At 40.4% G+C, this 24,983-nt stretch overlaps 1 protein-coding gene across 2 annotated transcripts in view; it reads left to right on the top strand.

Annotated features, from left to right (window-relative positions):
• Positions 1 to 20,920, top strand: part of LOC119658073 — a 35,420-nt gene extending 14,500 nt beyond the window's left edge. For both annotated transcript variants that reach the window (XM_038065333.1, XM_038065332.1), the window contains exons 4-7: positions 19,882 to 20,105; positions 20,169 to 20,328; positions 20,401 to 20,500; positions 20,593 to 20,920. In XM_038065333.1, the coding sequence (XP_037921261.1) occupies positions 19,882 to 20,105; positions 20,169 to 20,328; positions 20,401 to 20,500; positions 20,593 to 20,655 (547 nt within the window). In that variant the 3' untranslated portion in view covers positions 20,656 to 20,920. The remainder of the gene's footprint in view (positions 1 to 19,881; positions 20,106 to 20,168; positions 20,329 to 20,400; positions 20,501 to 20,592) is intronic.
• The last annotated feature ends 4,063 nt before the right edge of the window (positions 20,921 to 24,983 follow it).

Genomic DNA, 24,983 nt, shown 5'->3' with positions numbered 1-24,983 from the left:
TATTATAATAGGCTTCGGATATAGTCAATCTGCGTGTTTCCCAATATAAAATGTGAAACAATGAGAAACCAATCGTTTGGTAAACCGTGTATTCACAAGTACAAGGTTGTAAATATCCGCAAAAACCGACTACACGCTTGCCACCCTGGTTCTGTACTCCAAACTCTTATTTCCCATGGCACCTGTTCCCATCTGCCTTTCCACGGGTATGATCAATTAGGTCGTTCGTAATGGCGATATAATCATCAGCGGGCACATTACAGGTTTTTGCATCGAGAACTTGTCAGAAGGCATCTTTCTTGGCATGTTTGTGGGGCGTATGCAGTGGAGAAATTAATAGTGCAATCTGCTGATATAATGGTGAGCTTCATCAGCCGGTCATCAGATCGTTCACCTTCTTTAATGGCATCACGGAAGTTTATAGCCGTTTTGACTGCAATCGCGTTTTACGTCACAACTTTTGACATCAAGTCATCGGGTTTCTTGTAGAGCGCAGATATCAATGCACCTTTTCTGAAGTGCTCTTGTGAGTTTCTCGGTCTTTCCAGTGAGGGGCCAATATTTAGCGTGCAGACAGGCATTTGTTTTGCCTGGACTAATTTACATACGTTCTCACGCTTTTCGTGCATCAAGGACCTTTGCCCATTTTTCAACAATACCGGGGCCCGTCTTGCCGGGTCGACTAAACACCCTAGAATTTTTCCAAAACTTATGACTGAACACGGTCATTTTGATTTTAACGATATTGAATGCATTTTCCTGGTTAGGGTAGTGGAATAACACTAATTGTATTTTATTTATCTCTTTTCCTGACCTCAGCATTTTATTTTTGTTTTACTGAGGATAGTACAAAGTACGTTGCTTCAAACCGTCCTCTTTTATGTCGGCTTGAGACCAGCACGATATGTAAATAACATGGCGGAGTTGATCTACCAAGCTTGTAATACTTCCTAAAAGAAAACTACCCCACGTTATCTCCTGTAACATTAGAGCCACTGCGGGCATGGGATATCATCGGCCCGGAGCGCGTTTGTCTACTCCGAAAAAGCCTCGGGCCGCGCTAGCTTGAAGATATTTTAATTTCATACACGCATCTACTACGTATGTGCTATCGATGTCCATTTTTAGCTGTTCCCCAAATTCGCCTCAGGATTTTCTGAAAATTTTACACTTTTTATGGTTTTGTGTAAAATAAAACCTTATTAAAATCGATTCACTGTCTGTCTGTATATCACACGCACTTTTGTCTAAAACGATTAACCGATCCAAACGAAATTTGGTGGAAATATAATAATATAATATGGAAATATCCCTATACAGCGTGTGATATAAATTTAGGTGGAGGAGGATATACACTTTTTTCACCGAATATAGTCATGTAAATGAAAGGTCTCGGATTAGTACTTTCCAAAACTGATTATAGTTTTGACGGGAATTGTAAAGTGTGCGAGTAAAGAGTTAAAATGTACACACTTAAAGTGAGACAGGAATCATTTTCGGAAACTATCCAAACCAAAAATCTGGAAAAAATCAGGGCAGTGCGCTTATATGAAATCTAGGCCTGAAAACATGCCCCATTGAGATATGTGCTCAAATAAAATTACTAATAGTATTTTATTTTAGAAATTGACTGAAGTTCATCCTAGCATTACTAAATTTTGCAGCGGATATGCAAGCCAACTTTTATGGAAATCTGGCTATTAGTGTCAAAGTCATAACAGTTCAAACTTATCACCTCCGCCCGAATTTATTGTATCTTAAGCCATTCATAAAGAATCTACTTCTCCCTAGCCCTTGTCTGCAGCTGCTGGAGGTTAACCTCTTCACATTTGCTAATAATGTTGAACTCCTAGTGCGAAGCGTATGAGGTTGCTTATTATCAATACATTGCTTTCCAGATCAAATTGTTTGTATGAATGGCTTTTTAGAAAATAGAGAATAATTAAATTCTTACCTATGTATGCACTCAGCGTTCCTCACATAGGGAAACATAAAACCTTTTATTTTTGTTGGAGGATTGAAGGAGGCCTAAGTCCGCATCCAGTTGATGTCGAACCGGACCAATTGGGAAAAAACTTTTTCCACATATAATTCGCTTTCGTGTGTTTGTTTGCAATTATACATAAATGAGCGATTATCACCTGTAGCCACTTTCACACCGTCACGCTGCTCCCAGAACAGTTGATGATGAGTTGCCTCTGCCCTGGACGAAACGGTCAGCCACTTTTTTTAACAAAACCTTTTATATCTGAAGTGTCTAACTTCCGGTTTCCCGACTTGTTTTGAATATAAAGTCATATATAAACTAACATCACATCTTACTCAACAAATCATTTTAAACAGTTCTCATACCTTGTATGGGTGATTGATTATATAACGACGAAATTGTTGAGCTATACTTTTTGGTTCTGGATAAAATTGGGCTCAATAGGCTGCAGTGGGTGAATCACCAATAATTATAATTGTCATTTTGATTTTCGCGAAATCAGCAATAAACTTAGCTCAATCTCATTAACTTACGTGTATCGTGTGCCGGTAGAGAGATGGTTTATAGCAATGGGTTGCTGTCTTTGAAGCTGCTTTTTAATTTTTTTATTTCCATGGCCTAGCACCAGCTAGGAAGGAAAGGGTTTTGTTACTCATGGAAATTCCATGTCTCTTTCAGCTCATGCTGAAGTAATATAATTGGGTATCAATTCAAACAGCTCAATACGCCACTAAAAGCATGATGGAAGATATGAATATGTAACCCTAAACCTCTAAAGCTTTCTGAAAGTCAATGAAAACTAGGTGTAATAAAGATGTAATGGAGCATAGTGGTCCAGGGCAGAAAAGGTTGCCTTTTCTGGGTTTCAATAACCAACATTTTCTGCGACTACTTAAGAAAGATTTCCATTTTCCAGGACTGAAAGATATTCGGATGCAGTGAATCTAACGAAGTCAAAGAAGCTCTTTGAAGAGTAGTGAGCAGTGAAAATTACAAATATCTCAGAAAAATCAATCAATACTTGTTGCTGAAAAATTTACCAGATTTCCTTTGATTGGTAATTTCCGATAATGATAATTGATAAGGGTGCACATTTAATAATAGGAAATCTATAACTCATTATTTCACCCTTCCTATATCACGACATGCAAATGAGTCCTTGGAAAATCAATGACATGCTATCAGTGATTATTTCAAATTCTGCTTCGAACCCGTTAATAGAAAACCGTTTCGAAAGTAAATGACTTACAATCGACAATTCATATTTAACATTTGTTTGAATTTCTCTTGGCATTGTATTGTGGGTTCAAGGGTGATTTCAGGTGGCTGATTCCCAGCCTTTATAAAGCAATATACCATAAGGGCAAATGTTGGCTGAAGGTTCAGATAATGGACTAACTTTGCTTGGGAGAATATTTTCATTCAATTAATTATTAAATTCGAAAGCCGGGCGCACCCTACGTTTGCAGTCATGGGACCAGCTGAAGTGATGAAATCAAATAGCTTCTCTCCTCTTGGATTGCCTGTTGAGTATTCGCATCCCAACGTATTAGAAGTTCTAGACCACCTGATTCTGCATACGCTACCAGATCCCTAAGTTCTTGTGTCGGTGGAGGATACAAAGAATCATAGGGTAAATAAGTGGAGGCAACTATGATGTTTTTCCTCTCGCCATTAATCTGATATTGTACGATGACCGATGGCTTAGTCCTGGGAACAGAACTGTCTCAGCATGGTTGCCTCTAATCGTCTTGACATAGGATACAATCTCTCGGTCTTATGGATCTTTCATCGTGGAAGATCCTAGCCCTCCACAGATTCTGTTAAATCGAACCCACGGCTCTTGCAGTAGAAAAATGTAGGGGCAGTCCTGCAGCTTTGTCAGCCTCACTGCCAACAGATAGGAGGAGGCTTTGAAATGTTGCAGGTTGATTTGACCAATCTTTATGTTTTTCGACATAAACTTAGTCTAATGTGTTATGGAAAACAGTTAGAAGCCTATGCCGCGGTCCATGAATGATGGAGTTTCCCCCACAAGGTACCGCCAGAGATTCGATACCCTCGTTTTTTATTTCTGTGAGAAAAACCGCACTTGGAGGTGTCGCAGTTCCCATGTCCTTATCCATGAAAAATCTCATCTCTCAGAGTATTCGTTTGTTTCCCTCTTAGCACTTTGACTGGTTTGCGATGTCCGGTTTGCATAGATTCGATCGCTGGAACTGGCATTAAGTCAGTTCCATTCACGCCTCTGGCTTCCCTTTCTTCCGCGTGTTCCTTGGAAGGTGTAGGAGATGTTACTAGTAGGATTCACTCTGAAGTCCTTTCACCAAAGCGAACCCCCATACGGAGGTTACACCTTTCTACGCAATATTCTCCGCGCGCAGTTCCATTGTGGAAGAACACACCGAAGATGCTGAAATTTCCGTATATTGTGTGAGTTGAAGGAGATGATGCTTTATATTTTCCTGATATGACTGAATTTCAATCTATATGGGGAAAAGTGGGGCACCATATGGTGACTTCCTCTGATTTAGACTCTTTTGGCTCAGTTTGAATACCAAGTTGAAACCCTCCACGTTTATAGATTTGTCCTTCTTGGCATTCATGAACTTTACCCTCCAGTATCCAAAGTTCATGCCCAAAATATGTCCCAACATCCGAGATGTTGTGTCCTGCGTAGTCCAATGTTCACAATAGTGACCGCCAGAACTCAAAGCCGGGATTGCCAGCTGGAGCCACTTTAAGGCAGCCTCGTCAGTGTACTCCAAATGGAGGAGCCCATCGCGAAAACCTTGAGTGTTAAATCTTGGTTTCGTTCTAAGCTTCAGCATTTTTTTCCACAGGCATGATATTATTATTAAGAAAAAATAATATCGTTGACAAGATGCAGTCCTGGCGGACTCCGCTTTGGAACTCAAATCCTTTGAGATTTTAACTCGATGCAGCAATTGGTTTATCCTGTTCACACTATCGAAAGCTTTCTCGAAATCGATGAAGAGCAGGTGCAGGGAAGATCCAAACTGCACGTTCTATTCCAAAAAGATGGGTAGGTTGTTGATGCGATCAATACAAGAGAATGGTGTGCGGAAAACAACTTATTCTCCGTCGATCAAGTTTCGAGATGTTCTTTGATACGTTATAGGATCATTTTAGATATTATCTTTGCAACGGCAGGGAACACGCAGACATCGCAGACTTAAAATCCCTTTCTTCGACTCTTTGGGAAAAGTCTCGATTTCTCAAGATTTCCATATGAGTGTTAAACCTGCAGTAACTACAGGTGCAGCGATAAATGACGCTGCGGGGAGACCGTTACGCGCAGCGTCTATACTCTGTGTGAATCTACTTTTTCTTTTTATTTAGTTTGGAGGAACAGTCCGTTTCTGCATGTTATCGTGATTGATTCATTGATTTCATTTACAAGAGGAGGAATTTCAGCGGATATGATATGGTTAACAACCGTGGTGAAGTGTTCTTTCCACCTCTTCAGTTACCCCTTATCGTGGATGAGAAGTCGATCGTTAGCGTTCTTCAAGGACCATAAAAAAGATTTGTGACCATGGCGCCACGTTCGCTATCACTCGCGAACCCTTCAACCCCTTCCATTCATTGTTTCGCTTTCACGGCGTAACGCTCGAGAGAAGAGCATTTTTGATGGCGACCCAGTGCTCGTCGATATTCTCAGTGGGGAAACTCATGGTATTTGCCGTCCGATCAGCAAGATAACTCTCCAACTGTCGACAAGCGTTGAATCGGTGTTGAACTTGGATGAAAAGCACCTGCTTTCAAACATTCGTTGAATGCGTGTGAGTAGGAAGTTCGGATTATACCCGAATACAAGTTTCAGCACTTTGCTGGGAATATCATTCGGTCCTGGTGGTTTTTTCATCGACCGGACCGGCCTGCTCTTATTCCTTTAAGTGAAGATTGGGCATTCCTTGGTATTCTTGGTCTCAATGACAACGTCAGCAAGTGCATTCAAGATTTCTTCCATCTTTACTGCTCCTTTGGAACGGGGTGATTGATTGACACCGACCAACTTTCACCCGACGCCCCATGGCTCCCTGTTAATGTCACTTCTTAACTCCTGCCAACAGCGTGCTTTCAGCCTATTGATTTTGTTGCGGAGATTACTTTACGCTTTTATATTCTGCGAATCTGATCTTGGCTTCTTCTATGTTGAGTAATTCGCCCAAGTCTGAGGCAATTCCTTCGTAGACTAGTAAATTCAGCCGTCCACCAGTATACAAGTAACTTACCGTGGCGGAAGCTCCTTTCATTACTGAGTGTACTAACGATTCCGTTGCAGTTCTTCTATCCACGTCCAAGTGTTGTCTGTCCGGGTCTTGTCTCTGATTTACTCCTCTTAAAAGAGCTTCGGCAAATTTTCTAACGTCGATTTTCTCGATGTCAGAACATTGGGGGAAGTCGTTTGCCACTTCGAAGAAACTGTACTGCTGGTGTCGTTGAATCTTCTACTACCCTCTATCGCTACATTGCTGACCCTAAAGACTCCGCAGCAAAGGTTATGTCAGAAAAAACGCTCTCACAACCAGGGCGCGGAGAAAAAAAACCACTTCGGCATAACGAACTCAAACAAAGCTATCTCATCGACCCGCGCAAGTTAACCATATCGCTCACCCAAATGGCAGCAGTACCAGATGTATCGGCATACCTGAGGCTGAGTTGAGGAGCACAAGTCAGCTCACCTTTCTTGCCCAATCTACCCCCAAGAAAACAATTGCACTGCTATGCATGTTCGGTTGCAGGATATGGATCATGTTGCTTGTCTTTTCACTTTCTGCAACTTGGGGGGGGGGGGGGGGGGGTGGATTGAGGGGCATGAGCCACATCTTCTTTCTGCAGACCGCGGTCTTTGCAAAAAACCACGTTTTTCCAACTCGACTCCTTCGTATGCCCTTCGCCACACTAGTAACACAAGGTGCTTTTGCCCTGCCCTTTGCAAGTCTCTTATCCAGCACATGATGCACCTGATCTTTATTTTCCCGAAATGAAGAAATTGGTTTGCTGTTTTCTCTAGAGCAATGCCAGTGGCCAATTTTTGTCCTCTTGAGTTGACAGATGTAACTCCCACCTCAGATTTCGATAACACAACCCTCCGCGACACCTATAAGAGGGAAATGGATGCCGCAATAACCGCAATCAACAGAGGACCTGGAGATGAAGCATCAACAAATGATCTTCACAATCACCTGAAGAACGTTATCATGGATACGGCTACAAACATACTTGGCCCCAGCCGCAAAAGGAGTCGAACGGCTGGTTTGACGATGAATGTAAGCTAGCAACGGAACGGAAGAATGCCGCATACCGAGTAATGTTGCATTCTCAAAGAACGCGGGCACGCGCAGAGACTTATCATGAACTCCGTCGAGCGGAGAAGCGACTTCACAGACGGAAAAAGGAAGCCTGGGAGAACCAACAAGTCTGTGAACTAGAAAAGTACAGGGAGCAACCGCACCAGGCGCGGAAGTTTTTACCAACAAGTCAGCAGGATGAAGCCTTATACACCTCGATGCTCATCCTGCCGAGACAAAGAGGGAAATCTGATTTCCGACAGAATGGGCATATTAGAGCGATGGGTTGAGTACTTTGATGAGCTACTGAACAACCAGAACATCGGCGAGTTGGAGGTCCCGCCAACTGAAGACGACGGACAAATACTGCCACCACCAAGTTTAGGAGAAACAGTCCGTGCAATTCATCGGCTAAAAAATCATAAGTCGCCAGGAGCCGATGGAATTACAGCTGAATTGGTTAAATATGGAGGCGACCAGTTACACCAAGTGGTTCATCAACTTGTGCTCAAGGTATGGGACAGAGAATCAATGCCTGACGATTGGCAACGAGGCATTATCTGTTTCATACATAAAAAGGGAGATATCACACAGTGCAGCGATTATAAAGGTATCACGTTGCTGAGTACCATCTATAAGATATTCTCCACTATCTTGCTAGGCCGGATAGCCCCATACGCCCAGAACATCATTGGCCCATACCAAAGAGGCTTCACTCCAGGCAAATCAGCAACAGATCAGATTTTCTCGCTGCAGCAAGCGACGGAAAAACTGTTGGAATATGGACAACAGTTGCACCATCTGTTCATCGACTTTAAAGCCGCCTATGATAGCATAGCCAGGGTAAAACTGTACACGGCCATGAGAGAATTCGGTATCCCGACGAAATTAATAAGACTGACTAGGCTGACCCTAACCAATGTGCGAGGTCAGATAAAAGCAGCAGGATCACTCTCAAGACCATTCGACATCAACAACGGTCTAAGACAAGGGGATGCGCTATCATGCGTCCTCTTTAACCTGGCCCTCGAGAAAGTGATCCGTGATGGTGGGGTAAATGCAAGAGGTACGATCCTCTTTAAGTCCACCCAACTACTGGCCTATACTGACGATATCGACATCATGGGAAGAACCACCCGAGACGTACAAACTGCCTTCATCCAGATCGAGTAGGTGGGGCGAGATCTTGGGCTGCACATCAATGAAGGCAAGACAAAATATATGGTGGCAACGTCAGCACCGAAGACGAATCAACCAACAACATCAAACCGCACTGGTCAAACAGGAAGAATAGGGATAGGAGAATACAACTTTGAGACCGTTGACAATTTCTCCTATCTAGGGTCGAAAATCACAACCGATAACAACTACGATGATGAAATCCGCGCACGGTTGTTGTCTGCCAACAGAGCCTATTTCGGCTTACAAAGACTGTTCCGCTCAAAACGTCTCACCATAGGATCAAAGCTCTTACTGTTCAAGACTATGATCTTGCCAGTCCTCATGTATTTCTCGGAGACTTGGGCTCTTAGCAAGAAAAATTGCGAACTCTTGGCCGCGTTCGAGAGAAGAATCCTCCGAAGAATTTTTGGCCCCCTGCATGAGGATGGACGATTCCGTAGCACAATGACGAAATCTATAAGCGATACTATGACCGTCAGGTTGTGAATAAAATCCGGCTCAATAGGTTACGGTGGGCGAGTCACTTAATCCGTATGAAGACGAGGCAGACCCTGCCTAAGATGGAGTGATGGCGTAGGTCAGGACGCCAGACAGCTTTTAGGAATATCGAATTGGTGGACCTCGGCGCAAAACCGGGATGTCTTGAGTTCCTTATTAAGGCGGATACCGGTTGTTGCGCCGTTGATGATGATGATGACCTTTTTATCGCTTTCTCTACCTCTTTTGTGTTCGTGAGGCAATCCAGATCCCTTATTTCAAGAGTTAACATGAATTCTAGGCTGGAAGTCAGTGCGTTCGTGCCTAGAATGCTCTGGACTGCCTCCCACTTAAACCCAAGTTCGACAAGTATGTCGTCGCTTCGAGTCCGCAAATACGTAAATTTAGCGTCTACTCCAGCGTTTTCTGTTTTGGCGTTTTTGCGGACTTCTAGATGAACTTCCGTGAAAAATTTCCCTTCATTCGGCTGGATGGAAATGGCTTCTCCATGGTTTGCCTTCTCTTTTTCTTTGACGCTGATGTTGTCGTAGATGATCTCGACTTTGTTACAGTGAAGTCACTGTCTCGCTTTTCAATTGACATTGTTGTTATTGAATTTTCTCTTTTTTGAGACTGCTTGGTCTGATTGGTTACCACCTCTTCTTGGAATTCTTCTTGCTGCGTCTTTGGTGGTGATTGGTTGCCCCTCTGGCAGGCTGAAGCCACTACGTTTGGGCTACTAGGGGCTGCAATAGTGATGTTTTCTTCATCAATTCCTCTTCGGAGTTCTTCCATTGCCATTATACCGTTTTTAGCATCCATCGAGATAGAGATAGATTGTTGTTGATGTTGATGTTGATGTTAATACAAAATTTTGAGCAGGTAATGAACTAACTTACGATATCTCATTCAAATTTCAGATAGATTCGTTATGAATTTGAAAGTTGATGAAAACAATTCTTTAGATTGAGACGATTATATTATTAATCTCGTGACATGTAAATTACAAATATAATTTGAATCTCGCCTCTTTTATCACTTTTTCGAAAATGCAAAATATGTATATTATAATTCTTGCTAAACAACGAGACGTTGATTAACTTTCACCGCGTGTTCGTTTTCTGGTTATCAGTAGAATCGAATTAACCTTTCCCTCGACTGTAAGGTTTCTATCTCAGTTTGCAAGTTAAACGTAAATACGTATGTTTGTTTATTTGGGAATGATGACATATGGAAGCCGCTAAAATGTTTTACTGGTTTTCCCATATATAAATCCAATTGGTACCGAATACCGAATTTACAAACGAACAAGTAATGGACTTTTTGGTGGGATGTCACAGCTCAAACCTAAAGCGCATGTTGTCTTCTTTCTCCACAAAATTATCTAAGATGCAGTAATTATTTACCCTTCATTAAAGATTTATCTTGTCAGTAATTTCATTCCAATTAAATTTAGTTTTTCTCTTAAAAATCTATAAAAACGTTTTCACCTTGGCCAATTATGAGTGATTAGAAAAACTAATCAAAATTCAAGTTGTATTTCCACTCTTTGCTTGGACATAAGCTTTAACATCTGCACGTATCTATGTACACACATAAATATACTTCACTTAATCTTAAGTGAAAGCTAGTGGCCGTTTGGCGCGAGGTTTGCAGCGCTTAGACCTTATACTTCATAACCAAAAGCAATAAGATAAAATCAACGAATGTTAAATAAAAGTGAGAGTCTTTCTTTCGTGCACCATTTTCAACTAAATGATTATTTCATGCTTGCTTTGTCAGTAAAGATACTCATTCGTCACAAAAGATACTCGGAAAAACAGAAAAATTAACATAATTTTAATGTCGGAGATGTGGGATTATGCAATCCAATGACTTTTTACTATGCGGAACTTGATGAAATCTTTTTTCTACAATTTTTAGATTTTTCGGTATTTTTTTAAATTCATATAGACAATAGTAATAAACACATGGGAGACCATTAGCACAATGTCAGCTTGATTTATTATAGAACTTACTTAGATGGAAGGGTAAGGTGATAATGAATTCGGTTTTCAACCTTCAAATATGCATAAATTTCAGATGTTAATGTTACGCAAGATGCAGATAACTCTGCAGGAAAAGTATAATATATACGTAACGATGGTTGAGCTGTTATGTAGCATGTAATTGGTATTTTTTTCGGAAAGATCATACAATGTAATTGTACTGGAACCAATTTAGTGTTGTAATCACAGACACGTTCAAAATGGTGAAGTTTTTGAAAACAAGTACCATTGCATTTGTTGGAAAGAGGTTACTTGAAACACTTGAAAAAGATATAGTCACACATTGATACCTTTACTACTCGTATCTTATCACGAAACAAAACGCTTTTTCTCAATTAAATGAAACCAGACAATTGCACGAGACATCGAAATCAATATTCAGGAAAGTTTCATACGAAATTTGTCTAAATTATTCATTACAAACTGTTCAATTTGTACCATGTTAATCTGGAAGAATCATAAACATTAGAAACACGAACATGTTAGCTTCAAACGGAACCAATTGACTTTCACAGAATTAATTATTAAACAAGACCAACTGCAAGGTAGATATGCCTGTATATGTAAATCAGTATCCTCGGGCAAGTGGTGGAAGGAGAAAGTTTTTAACGACAGACAACATATTCATATCTGTTCCGAAATAAGCAATATGTGAGTACCATATGTATAAATTGGGTTATATTGTCCCACGCTGAAGCCTGTGGGCTTTATTATTCCCACACATGTTCACTTCTGTGAAAAGGCCCGTCTTAGTCACTCGACTACGGAGGTGCTAGATGCACATGACGGATCACTTCTTTGCAATTTGTTCTTCCCCAAGTGCTATGTTTCAACCTATGGAAAGAGGCCCTCATTCCTATGCACAAAATTAGCAATATTATCTTGGTGATTGTCGAGCGGTTAAAAGGCACACACATCGTAAAGCGAGGGACCTAACTAGTCCTTTGATCACCTCGAAAATCGTTTAGCGATATACAGGGTGCGGCAGCATAACTTCCTTTTTTAAAATGCACGCCACTCAGTTAGTTGATGTCATAGCGGAGCGCTAGTGGTCTCGTTCAAGAGGGGATACTGTAAAGTTTTGTCCCGACATGGTTCAGTCGCCATCATGCGTTGGAATAGTGAGGAGCGTGCCTTTGCCGTTGAGGTTTACTTTTCAAGCGGATGTTCGGTTATTGCAATACAGCGTGCATTTCGGAATCGCAAATCAATTGTTACATGGGTCACTACATTCAGACAAACTGCAAGTGCGACAAAAGGAAGAACTGGAGTCCCTCGGCCCGTTTGATCACCTGAGAACATTGAAGCAGTGAGAGCGTCAATGTTGCTAACAAGAGTCATGACAAACGCCAGAAATCGGTTTACACAATGTATGGAGAATGGGGGACGTCACCTAACAGATTTGATCTTCAAAACAATGTAAATAAAAATTTAGACATGTACCTACATTATAAAAAATAAATAAATATTTTCCGATGCATACAATAGTTTTTATTGAGTTTTGAAAAAAGGAAGTTATGCTGCCGCACCCTGTAGAAACCGATTGAACTCTATTTTCAGGTTCAGTACGGTGGAATTACTCTGGCTACCTGGTTACTATAGTTTAAAGGGAAGCAAAATCTCGAATGCACGAAAGAGGATGATGACAGGTGGTGGGGGCTAAACACTACTACACACACCAAAGTGTCCTGCCAGACCCTAAAAAGCATACTGCAAAGTTTATCCTATCGAAAAACAAGAAGACTTACAGAAGTGTTGGGGGCAGTCTGACTGGCCATAATTCACTAGCTGGGCATATGTTCAGACTTGGAATTGTACAATATGATATGCATCCCTCTTGTAATGTGGAAGCGGAATTCACGGAACATTGATTTGCTCCACTTGTGCCGTTTCTCTTTTCATCTGTCTGTCTGCCGGGGCGAAATCTTCAAAAGACACTAGCTTGAGAACGCCAGTGTCTGGGCATTTTTCCATTGAAATCTACCCCTGCTCCTATCAACACAGCAAAACCACCATAAAATGGAGCGGATTTAGCTCGCTCTGGCTAGGTCTCTTTTCCTCTGTTCGTGCTACAAGAGTGCTTTTCTGCTCCCTTCTGCTGCTCCTAATTCACATTGAATAGATTCGATCACTGAGCGCCTCAATCATCGTGGCAAAAATTCTTTTTCCCAGAGTTTCCTCTAGTTTTCTTTCTTCGTGATGTGTCCGAATATCTTCCAAGTCCAGAAAGAAATTGGGTAAGATTACGTATAATTGATCTCTCCATACTTTTTCCGTAACTAATCCCCGATGGAAGGGATCAGCCAGTGTGTCCACTAACTCTATTCTCAGCGCCCTCACCGCTATTACCATCTACTTAGATCTCACCCTTTCGGCTTCGCCTCCGATAAAGGCGAGGCGGACATTACTTTGTATATGTTCGCGAATTTCTCTCAGACGGCCCTGAGAGCAGGATACGACTTTACGGGGTTCTTGTGCAAATCACAGTCAGTTTATGTGTGTTTCATTAGAAGTGTTGATATTGAGCTTACCACCATGGTTATCAGCAGTCTACAAGTGAAAAGTAACCCCATAAGTTCGGAATTGCCAAGAATTCTGTATGTGCCATTTACATATATACTACTCAATTTCGCTACTATCTTCGCCTAGGCTTGAAAGTGATGCAACTTGTGAAGTCCGCCTCTAGGCATAGTTTCGTAGAGAATTCTGTCTTGTTTCGTTTGGTAACCAGTTTGGTTTTCCTGCCTCTCTCAACTGGATCAATGATTGGCCAGTTCACTACTCCACCAACAGCAGGGTCTTCTTGTGGGAAATGCGTATTTCCTTGGCATTGACGTGTCGCCTACTTTTGCGATCCCTAACGTTATATGTACCTATGCACATATTTCCACATCAGGTATGCTTCGGTTGGCCACCAGGGGATGTTCCTGATGTGATATTTAGTCACTCCTCATAGGTTGTCTGTTTGTCTGCCACACAAAATTTATTCGAAAACGGTTATAATTATAGACATGAAATTCGGTGAAGATGTTGGAACTGTGAACCCCTACACATGCAATGAATAATATCACTTTATGTCCAGTTTAAGCAAGATACCGATATGTACAAAACCGAGGAGCAAAATGAATAATCTCACATGCTGTTGCACTTGACGAGCTGCATAAAAATAAAGCGGTACGTATGAAACACAAAAAAACCCTTCATACTATCTTCCCGTTTGCGATTTCTATTACGCTTTTGGTGGACACTTTATGTACATTCAGAACTATTTTCAAGGCAGACATCTACTGCGTCGCGGCATTGAAAATATTGAGCTTTATAAAACTTTCTTCCTCTCTAACATCATTCAGCTCTACCGAATATCTTCGAGACTATCTTGTATCTGAAGTGTTGCAATGAAAATTTACTTAATTTTTCATCGTTGAGGGTAGCTCCCGTATCTGTAATATTGTCATGTCGGTGTGTCAACGCTTTGCAGCTTGGTTTCTTAGGGTCCTTTTTAAGGTTTTGTGTAAACACAAAACCTTATTAAAATCGGTTTACTGTCTGTCTGTCTGTCTGTCTGTCTGTCTGTCTGTCCGTCTGTCTGTCTGTCTGTCTGTCTGTCTGTCTGTCCGTCACACGCATTTTTCTCGGAGACGGTTATAGCGATTGACACCTAATTTGGTAGAAAGGTGGGAACTGTGAACGCTCACGCATACAGTGAATTACATCCTTTTACGTCGAATTTAAGGGGGGGTCCCCATACATGCAAAAGGGGGGTGTAAAATTTTTTTTCATCAAATATAGTCATGTGGGGTATCAAATTAAAGGTCTCGATTAGTACTTTCCAAAGTCGATCTTAGTTTTGACATTCGTTGGAAGGGTGAGAAGCGCGGGGGGTTGAAAGTGAGCACTTCTTTAAGGGGGCCATTCTCAGAAACTACCATACCGAAAAATCTGAAAAAAATCAGGAGGCTGCCACTATATGGTGCCTTGGCTCCGAAATACCTTCCGTGCCGATATCTTTTTAAATAAAGTTAATAATAGTATATTACTACAATTTTTTGTAATTGGTTAGAAACCCCCCTTAAGTTCATCCTAGTACCATGAAATTTTGCAGTGATATAGGCTATAATATAGAGCATGATCCTACTAAGTTTGGTGGAAATCGCACTATTACTAACAAAGTTATAATACCTCAAATTTGTTGCTTCTTTGAAAATTGAAGACTGTGAATGTCAATATCACCCGAAAGTGGATACTCTCACATAATATATGGATATATTACGTGCTACGTACTAAGAAATACACAAAACCTTTCGTACCTGAAGCGTCCAGCTTCCGGTTTCTCGACTTGTTTCATACTACCTTTAAAGACAATGTTTAATTGAAACGGTGCAAATTTGTCATTGAAGAAAACCCTACCAAGACGTATTCGTCTTCAGTTTGACAGCCCCCACTTCCTTCCTCACACTGGAAGGGAGATTACCTTATTCGTTTGCATAAATTTCTGCGACTTCACTATTCGAAAGATAGTATTTCTATCTAATCCATCTTAGGAGAGCGGATTGTACTGCATCGCGTAGACCGCAATGCAAATGTTCCCATCCACTGCCACTTCAACCTTCCGACCACAGTATATTCAAGTGCTAGACCTGTCCGCCGACTAAATTATTGGTTTGAGATAGTGTCAGGCTAGCCTACTCCAATGGTACTACACAGAGAAGTGTGGACGAAAGCTGGAGCTTTTGAGTAACCGTGGGGATCATTTTCCATGTGCTACTCCCATATAGCAACACAGAAAGAATATTAGAACAGAACAATGTCAACTTGATCTTGGTATTGAGATAATTGCATTTATAGATTTTAGACAGGGCAGCAAAAGCGGATCTAGTGTTGTTAATGCGGTGGACAACATCCATTTCGATGTCACCGTCGGCAGAAACCACGGTTCCTAAATATAAAAATTGATTGACACTTTTGATGCTCTCCTCATTAATGCAGACAGGGAGAGTGCGTTGACCGGTTAGACTGAGAATCTTTGTTTTGGTGGTGTTTATCTTCAGGCCAACTCTACTTGTCTCCCTTTTCAAATCCAGAGCTCCGTGGTCCATGACTCAGTGAGAAAGAAAGCAGATGTCGTCAGCGTAGTCGAGGTGTTTGAGGAAAGATGTTATTGTCCACTGTGCTCATCTACGTTCTCCAGGCAAGGCAGCTAGAAGATCGGTGGATAATAAGAAGTAATAATATCGGTGACAGAATGCAATCCTGGCGGGCTCCGTTTTGGAACTCAAAATCCTCTGGGATTTTGCCCCGGTGCAGCACGTGACATTTTGCGCCATCATTTGTTGCTTTCTTGAAATTCATGAAGAGCAAACTCTGCGCACTGTTTCAAAGTGGTCCGTAGGGTGTTGATATGGTGGATGCAAGAAGATGCCGAGTGGAAACCAGTCTGCTCTCTGTCAAACAAGATGCCCAGATATTCTTTCATGTATTCCAGAATTATTTTATCTATTATCTTTGCAACGGTAGGGAGCACGCAGATACCCCTCTAATTGTTACACTCAAAACGGGTCCTCTTCTTTGAAATCTTGACGATCATCCTCTTCTTCCAATATCTGGGGAAGGTTTCGGATACCCAAGATTTCCATACGAGTGGAAGAGGAGCGTCAAGCTCAGCGGCTTTACTCTAGCCATTCATCTACAAGAGGAGGAACTCACCGGACGTGATACGGTTAAGAACCATGGTGAAGCATTCTTTCTACCTCTTCAGTTGTTTATTATCGTGGATGAGAATTCGATCATTTATGTCTTTTACAGGACCATCGAAAGATTTGCGACCACATGCAAGCTATGTCGTGTGGTATACAATCCTGAAATCATTGCTATGTACCATTTTCCGCTTTCCTGATGAACACAATAGAAAATTCTCTCTTGTCACGGCGTACACTACGCTGAACTTCTCGGGTTTTCGCTCGGTATCGGAGTTGGAGCGCGTCATCCCCACCATCGCTCGTAGCAGTCAGTAGAGCCTTCTATCCTTTCCGTTTCGATCCACTTCCACGATCTGCAGCCAGATCTTATAACGCTTCTTCGGTACGTGACCGACGACCGAAGCATTCGAGAAAAGAGCACTTTTGATGGGGGCCCAATACTCAGCAACATTCTGAGGCAGGTTACTCAGTATATCTTGCCATTCGATCAGCAAAATAGCTCCATCACTATCGAGTGACAGTTGGGTCACACAAGCGGTCGATGTTCAACTTAGGGGGGGGGGGACGCATAGACCTAGTTATGTATTCAAAAAAGGATTTTGTAGGCACAAGCAGAGCGTAGCTTCCTATACTACATACTGAAGTGGTAACTCTGATGGCTTTTATCATATAATACCCAAGCAATTGATTTGTGCTAGCAAATTTCTGCAGTTACAAAGTTAGAAATAAAGTGGGTAGTATGCAGTTTCCTCAATTAAAGCTCTTAATGAATATAAGTAGATCGGTTTTCTTCTTCAACTGTAAATGCTTGACCTAGAGGAGGGAGCTATCCCATAAGTCAAGAAAGTTGGCGAAATCGACTGTGAAGGTCCGCCCGCAAATACCGAAGCTCCACTGAAGTTTTTCACCTACACTTGATTGTTCGCCTCTAGCTAGGCTCGGGAATGTGGGGGTTGTTTGACCACAATTTTTTCTCTTCCAAGTCCAGAAGTTTATGAAAATATCAAAAATTTGCCAGAAACATGCTAAATGTCGAACATTCCTAGAATAATATTTTTTGTTGAAGATACTGGGAGTCCTAAGTCCGTACCCACTTAGTGATGGACCGAGCCACTTAGGGAGCTACTTACTCCCTCTTTCTCCTTCGGATTTCACTTAAATATAATTCGTACCCATTACGTGTTTGCGATTATATTTAAGTGGAGCATTTTCCATCTATCGTTACTTTCGATCACGCTGCTCCCAAAGCAGAGGTGAGGCAGCGTCTTATGAGTTACCTCTGCCTTGGACAAAACCGTCAGTCAACTTTCTGCCTTTTTTTTATTCCTAGAATGTCCAGTAAACATTGAAGATTTGAAGCAATAATACATATACGATTCTTCTCCAGATGTTTCTTCGCCCATTTCTCCCACTTCGATTCAAGAATTGTTGATAGGTGAAGACACAAAGAGTGTGCCTATACAAAACTGTGGATCTCGAACAGCTAGAATGCCATCGTCGGAATCAGGAGATACAGAAGGGTGCAAGCCCGTAGCACTATGCCATTAATTTTAATGCAATTTCTGTGCCTCCAGCAGGGAAAATTGTATCAAGGTTTTCACGACAGACGATGTCCACTAAAATCTACACTTGCGAATTACGAAAGTTCTCCCACTTTCCACGATTTTCACACAACTCCGGTGGATTTCGTTATCATTTCAGTTTTATCAGATAGATAATTCCAGAAGAAATCTGGGAAATATTTAAATGGATTTTAGGGTATTGGGGAAGGTTAGGAGAAGAGTTTTGTAAATAAAATTGTCAGAAGGAAAATAAACATGATCATCTTGTCTATGGTGCCTTTTTTGCATCGATAGTTTGTACGGAATTACCTCACCTACTCATTTAGAAATTATTGGAAACCGAGACGTTACTCAGGAAGTGGAAGAACAGAATGATCGCTAAGATCCCGGAGAAAAGGGTCCGTTTTGCGGGGCTAGTTGAGGGGTATACGCGTTTTGACTGTTGTCGCAATGATAATAGCCACAACAATATTTTAACGCACGAGGGGAGCTGATCGAAAAAAAGTTTTTATTAAGAATGGAGGGAGCCGTGAGTCCGCCATCCACTTGATAGAGGACCGGACTAATTGGGGAGATACTTTGTCTCACTTTTCTCTCCTCTATTTGGTTACCATCGAAAGTTTAAAAGATTCAGACTCCTACCGTTTCCGCCAGGGCAGAGGTAACTCATTAGAAGCTGTCTCTGCCCTAAGAGCAGTGTTACCGAAATGATTCAAGGGCTCAGCTCCCCTACGACTTAGGCCGGAATTTGTATGCAATTCTATATCGATTTGGCATAATTTTTCCAACAAATTTTCACGTTGGTCACTCACAACGCTATAGCTGTTTTCGATGGGCCACAATACAGTCACCAACCTGACCACTTGTTGACTCCGATGTGCATCTAGTTGCCCATAGCAGCAGCAATAGCACAATTCCAACAGCAACCTATTACTTAGATACTATATTTTAGCAAGTCGAACAGTAATCAATTTAGGGTGGTAAAGAATTGCAAAAAGTTTATAGAATTAATTTTCAGAAAATACATACTGCAAGTGTTACCAGGACCTTCAGTACGCGCGGCGGTAACATATATTACAAGCGAAGATGCCTAACTATTAAATAATCGTATCCTTAGATTAATTATACACATTCAAACACAATTTTGCAACTACTGCCGAGGTCGATTCAATCCCACGTTTTTTGGTGGTCTGCCAATGCTAAATTGCCTATTACAGTAATTTCTGTGCTCGAAGAGTGTACCTTCAATGCTGAGTCGGTTGAGATGAAACTGATTCTGAAACTGTTTTTACGGACGCATGAGAACCAATTCTAAACTGAATCCATGGCTTAGCAGATATTAATAACGAGGAAGTTTTAAAGATTCGCATTCACTTACGATAAGTAAAAGTAGAAATAAATTTGGCTGTTGGTACCTGAGGGGATTATCTGGTTATTTGCAAACACCCATCTTTAACTTGTCTTCTATGAAAAGTATTCTGTTAGAGGCTTCTGATTTTCTGAAGCTAGTAATGTGGACTTCATATTCACCCAAAAATGCTGTTGTTCTTTCTTTCTTCCTCTTTTCAATCAGAGATTAAAAAAATATTTCAATTTCTCTATTTCTTCCAGTAACGACGAAGAAGGGCAGCGTCTGTTGAAGCAGCTTTCTGATTTAAATGAACCTTTAGAAATCAACTTTTCGGAAATGATAAAATTAATGAAACAATGTGATATGGTAGAAAAATTAAATGCAACAAACAATAGCGTCCGAAGAGACAGCAAGCGCGAAGCGGATCCGAAACAAGCTTTATTCCCGCGAAGTCCTTTGTCCTTACTCAACGGGATTATACCAGGTAATTATTTCTAACATTCTATACATTCTTTCTACTCCTAATTTGCGTCAATATTTTCAACAGGCACTAAATGGTGTGGAACAGGAGACATCGCCAGAACTTACAAAGATTTAGGAACAGAAATGACCATGGATCGATGTTGCCGCACACATGATTTATGCCCAATGAAAGTGAGAGCTTTCCAAAGACGATATGAGTTACACAATGAATCGATTTATACGAAGTAAGGAGAAGTTAATGCCAATTTCCAGTTGAATTTGAAGAACCAGAAATGAGCCTCCTCTCTCAATTTCAGGTCCCATTGTATATGCGATGATATGCTTTTCTCATGTTTGAAGAAAACAAACACGTCTGCAGCGCAGTTTATGGGCTCAATATATTTTAATCTAGTTCAGGTGAGTAATGAAGGTCTGATAATTAGAAAAATCAATCCTCTTTCACATTACGCATATTCTGTTTGATAAAATTAAATCTTTTCAATTTTTAGGTACCTTGCATTCACAAAGTTGGCGAATCATATGAATTTAGGCCTGCTCGTGAAGGGTTTTAGTGACTTAAGCTTAATATTCTAGGACACTGTTGACCAGTTCGAACTCATTCCCAGTGTAATATAATTTGACATATTTGTACATTATACTATTGTTAAGACTCAGTGCTAATTTAACTATTTTTTATCTTCTATGTTTAACTTATTTTCCTGCTACTTCTTTCCTTCAAATTGTTATAGCCAATGGTATTTTTTACTACTGTACTAATCGTATTGCGATGTGATTGTTTAAAGGAAAGTTTAAACAATAAAGTAAGAAATATGCACATTTGTGTAAATTTTATTATTTGAGGTAAAGTAGAGAAGCATTTTCTGTTACTTGTGATATATATGGTTGCGAGTATCCCCTTAGTGGGTCGTACCGAGAAAACTACACCCTTCCTCTATTATTCTATGCCATGTATTTCTTTGCCATCCTGCTCGCGAGCCACTATGGCATAGCCAGCAATGGAACTGTCGTCCTATCTTGGGTGACCCTTTCACTGTCACTTCCGCCTTCTCAATAACATATCTACTGGTACTTAGCCTAATGTGGACGCAGCTCCTCCTTTGAGATTGCGGCTCACGGTATACTGCTAATGCGGCGGAGACAAGTGTGCAGCAATATAATTCATCGCAGACAGAGAGGATCCACAAAGAGGTTTCCACGGGAGAGGAGTCCATCGTGAGGCTAAGAAAATCTTATTGCGGCACTCAGACGGCCATAATAAGACTGCCAGTGGTGAGAATGCAGAATTGGTTAGCCGTAGGGAAAGTTCGAATTGGATGGGTGGTTTACGTCTAAGGGAACATATCTCTTTAAAGAGATGCTGTAACATCTGAAACTCGAAAAGTGACAAAAACATTTTAACTCGAACTCTTAATCCAATCAAGAAAAAGTAAACGACATATGTTATACCTTGGAACACGATTTACAATAGTTAAATTTTGATCGCTTCGATTTGTGTCAGCGAAGGAATATTTTGATTGGACTTTGCTGCACGCGCCAACCAGTTTCTTGAATATTTTTCTGAGTGAAATTATGCGGTGTTTCCAATGATTAATTATTTGAAATAATAAGAACTTGTTGTTTCTTTTTCGTTGGTGTGAATGTTTATTCTTGCAAATACCGATATTTCGGGAACCACTTGTTCCCTTCATCAGTGCTAACAAGTCCGCATAATTACACTCAGAATTTTGACCTATTATAATTTTGTTAGCAATAGTCCGATTTTCACAGAAAACTTGTTAGCACTGATGAAAGGAACAAGTGGTTCCCGAAATATCGGTATTGGCAAGAATAAACATTCACACCAACGAAAAAGAAACAACAAGTTTTTATTATTTCAAATTGAATATTTTACTTGAACTTTATTTATTGCTTCGCTGACTCAATATGAGTAGACAATTTTTTTTAATAATTTTTCATTTGTTCTTAAGATTACAATGACCGGAAATGGGGTCAGTACCGTTGGACGTTTGGACACTTCACGAAGGCATGCATTAGCGGCATCGAACACTCCAATCGGCATATTGTCGGGATAACCGGCATATTGTAGGAAATCGTAAATGCCGTTAAATAAAATGAAAAAATAAATGAGCCTCAATCATTATAGGGTGGTAAAGGAAGTTACTTGCGCAGACCACTTTCGAATCCAAGATGGAGATTGCCATCATAAACGAACCCATTCCACCGAGCCTCAGATTGTTTGAATTTGAAGACTTAGTAGACGGTATTGTCCTCAACATAAGAGGACGAAGTATAAAGATGATAGCCGGTGACTTCAATGCGTGGTCCATCGAGTAGAGCAACAAAGAGACGGTGCCTATTAGAAGCATTTGGCCAATAAGGTATGTTTCTGACCAACGAACTAATCGAAAAGGGGGTCCGGTTCAATTGTAGACCTGAAAATGGAAAATAACGCCAAGATGGTCTACAAAAGCAATGGATTAACTAACATTCATGGAAGTGTGGCTATGCCAGGTTAGCAAGACAATAGAGCCCTCCATTTCGCACAATGCATCGCTAAAGCATATAACGCATCAATTCCTAGGAGATGCTCGTCTCCCACTAGAAGTCCCAATTACTGGTGGAATAGTGAACTGGTCAGCTTTCGATCGACTTGCCAGTGAGCCAGACGAACGGCTTAAAGGACGGTAGGTAGGATCGACCAGAGGCGAAAGGACCCCGGTTTTAGTGGGTAAAAATCCCACACACTAGGGTATCCACGCCAGAGTCTGTTGAAAAGTTTCACCTCCTAAAAAAATAGACAGATAGTAAACCGATTGCTGATGCTGATATAAGCTTCGAAATTGTTTTCAACAAAACAAATAGCTGTGTTTCACTGGTTCATTTTCTTGAAATGGTGTGTGATATACCTTCTTTCACCAAATTGGCGTAAAGCTTGTCCACTGCTGGAAAATCTCCTGTATCTTCTTCAAGGATCATTGCTATATATATATATTCAATCTTTTATTATGAATTCAAGATTGTGGAGATATATAGGTATGATATCGACTGCGGATCTGTGAGCAGTTCTTATCGATCGTTGATTTTATATATTCAACCGCTGCTTGCCGGGTATTCAAGATCTATTGATCAACCGCTTCCTTCGCGGTACCTTGCAATTACCCAAGTACGCACTGCATTTTCTGAATAATCCCCACCATGTGGTTTCATCTTCACGAATTGATATCATTCATTGCTAAGTCACGTGTACACCCGAATGGCAACTCCTGAGGTACATATACCTAGAATCTGTCCCTGCTGTGGCCAATTAGAGAGAGGTGAGACCACCTCTTCATAAACGACCATCAATGATCAATTTCGAAGTTTATATCAGCGTGCCCTTCGCTGTGCACATCTAAAAGATCAATGTGAAATCTAAACGTTGATAAGGATTATAGGAATTTCTGTAAATTCGAGCCCTAAGTGTGAGTGTTGTGTAGAAAAGTCAAACCTCTTCAAATATTAAAACTAACTAGCTTCTTTATTCTTAAAATATTCGGTGAAGATGTAGATGATAATAAATATATAGATTTTTATAACAATGAAAGTTGCTTCTGGCTTATATTATTCATATGTACATGGGAAAAGTTAGTGTTTTAAGATCATTTTGAAATTTTTCAAAAACTTGATAGGAATTCCGCTTTTTAGGTATTTGCAGTTAAATTGGCTACAATTTCAAAAAGATTTTGAAATTCTGCTTTATTGATAATTCTACCCTAATTGTTTGCTGGTATGAATTTGTTCATTCCTTTCTTTTCAAATTAGTTGAAGAGCTGGCTACCGAGGAATGTTACTTCCTCCTCCACGGTGCACAGTGGATTTTAAGTTTGCTCACGAAAATGCGGCTTCTTATGTAAATCGTTCTCAGTAAGGATTTTATTTTATCCTTTTTTTTGCATTGTACTCTTCCAAAAGAAAAAACAAATTCATAAAACTTCTTTTACTCCCTTTCTGAACACTTTCTTACGGAAAGTCTGGATTTCAATTTTGCTCAGTGTATTTAAGCGTACAAGCATGTATGATTAGCTTCTATTTCTTTAAACAGCCTTTCACTATTTCCATGCGCGAAATGTTTAGAAGAAAAGCTATATTATATAAAGCTTGGATAATTGCGATGTTTTTACCATAATTTAGGTTTTAGTCACGGTATTCGCTATTTACTACTATACAGGGTATCCCGTCTATGATGGTACAAATTTTAATGGTGGATAGTACCATTTTTTGAGGAAAATTGGTCCAAGGGGGGTAGTCTATCTTTTACCGTTGTAGTGTTTTTCGTGAATAGTGTCAAAAGCGTGATCTTCCAACAAAAAAAAAACACAACTTCTCACTCCTTCAATCAGTTAATCCCAGATTTGATAACATTTTCGGAAACTACATAAAATTTCTCATAAATGGATATTTTCTTAATTGCAAAGATCATCATTGCTTCCAAGAGATAACCGTTAAAACTTTGCAGAAATTTCAAAATCGATTTTTTATTTCAATTTCCCCAGGTTTTCTCCCATTTAATGCCTAATCTTCCTAAATTTTCCAGGATTAAGCCCATCATTTTTACATGTCATTTCAAACTTAATATAATTAGTAAACTTTTCTAAGTTTAAAGTACCGTTACAATAATGTATATTGAAATTTAGATAAAAAATCGATTCCGAAATTTCTTTAAAATTTAAACAGTTATACCCTCGAAGTGATGAAGACCCTACCAATTAAAAAAATATAAAAAGTATCGTTTCCGAAAATGGTATCAAATCTGAAATTGAATGTTCGAGGGAGTGGAAAATTGTGATTTTGTTAGGAAGGTCACGCTTTCTGTAAGTATTCAACAAAAACGTTATAACTC

The sequence above is a fragment of the Hermetia illucens genome, chromosome 5 (genome assembly GCF_905115235.1).
Source record: "Hermetia illucens chromosome 5, iHerIll2.2.curated.20191125, whole genome shotgun sequence".
NCBI lineage: Eukaryota > Metazoa > Arthropoda > Insecta > Diptera > Stratiomyidae > Hermetia > Hermetia illucens.
Note: the sequence above shows the minus strand (reverse complement) of the source record. Positions and strands in the feature narration are given on the sequence as shown.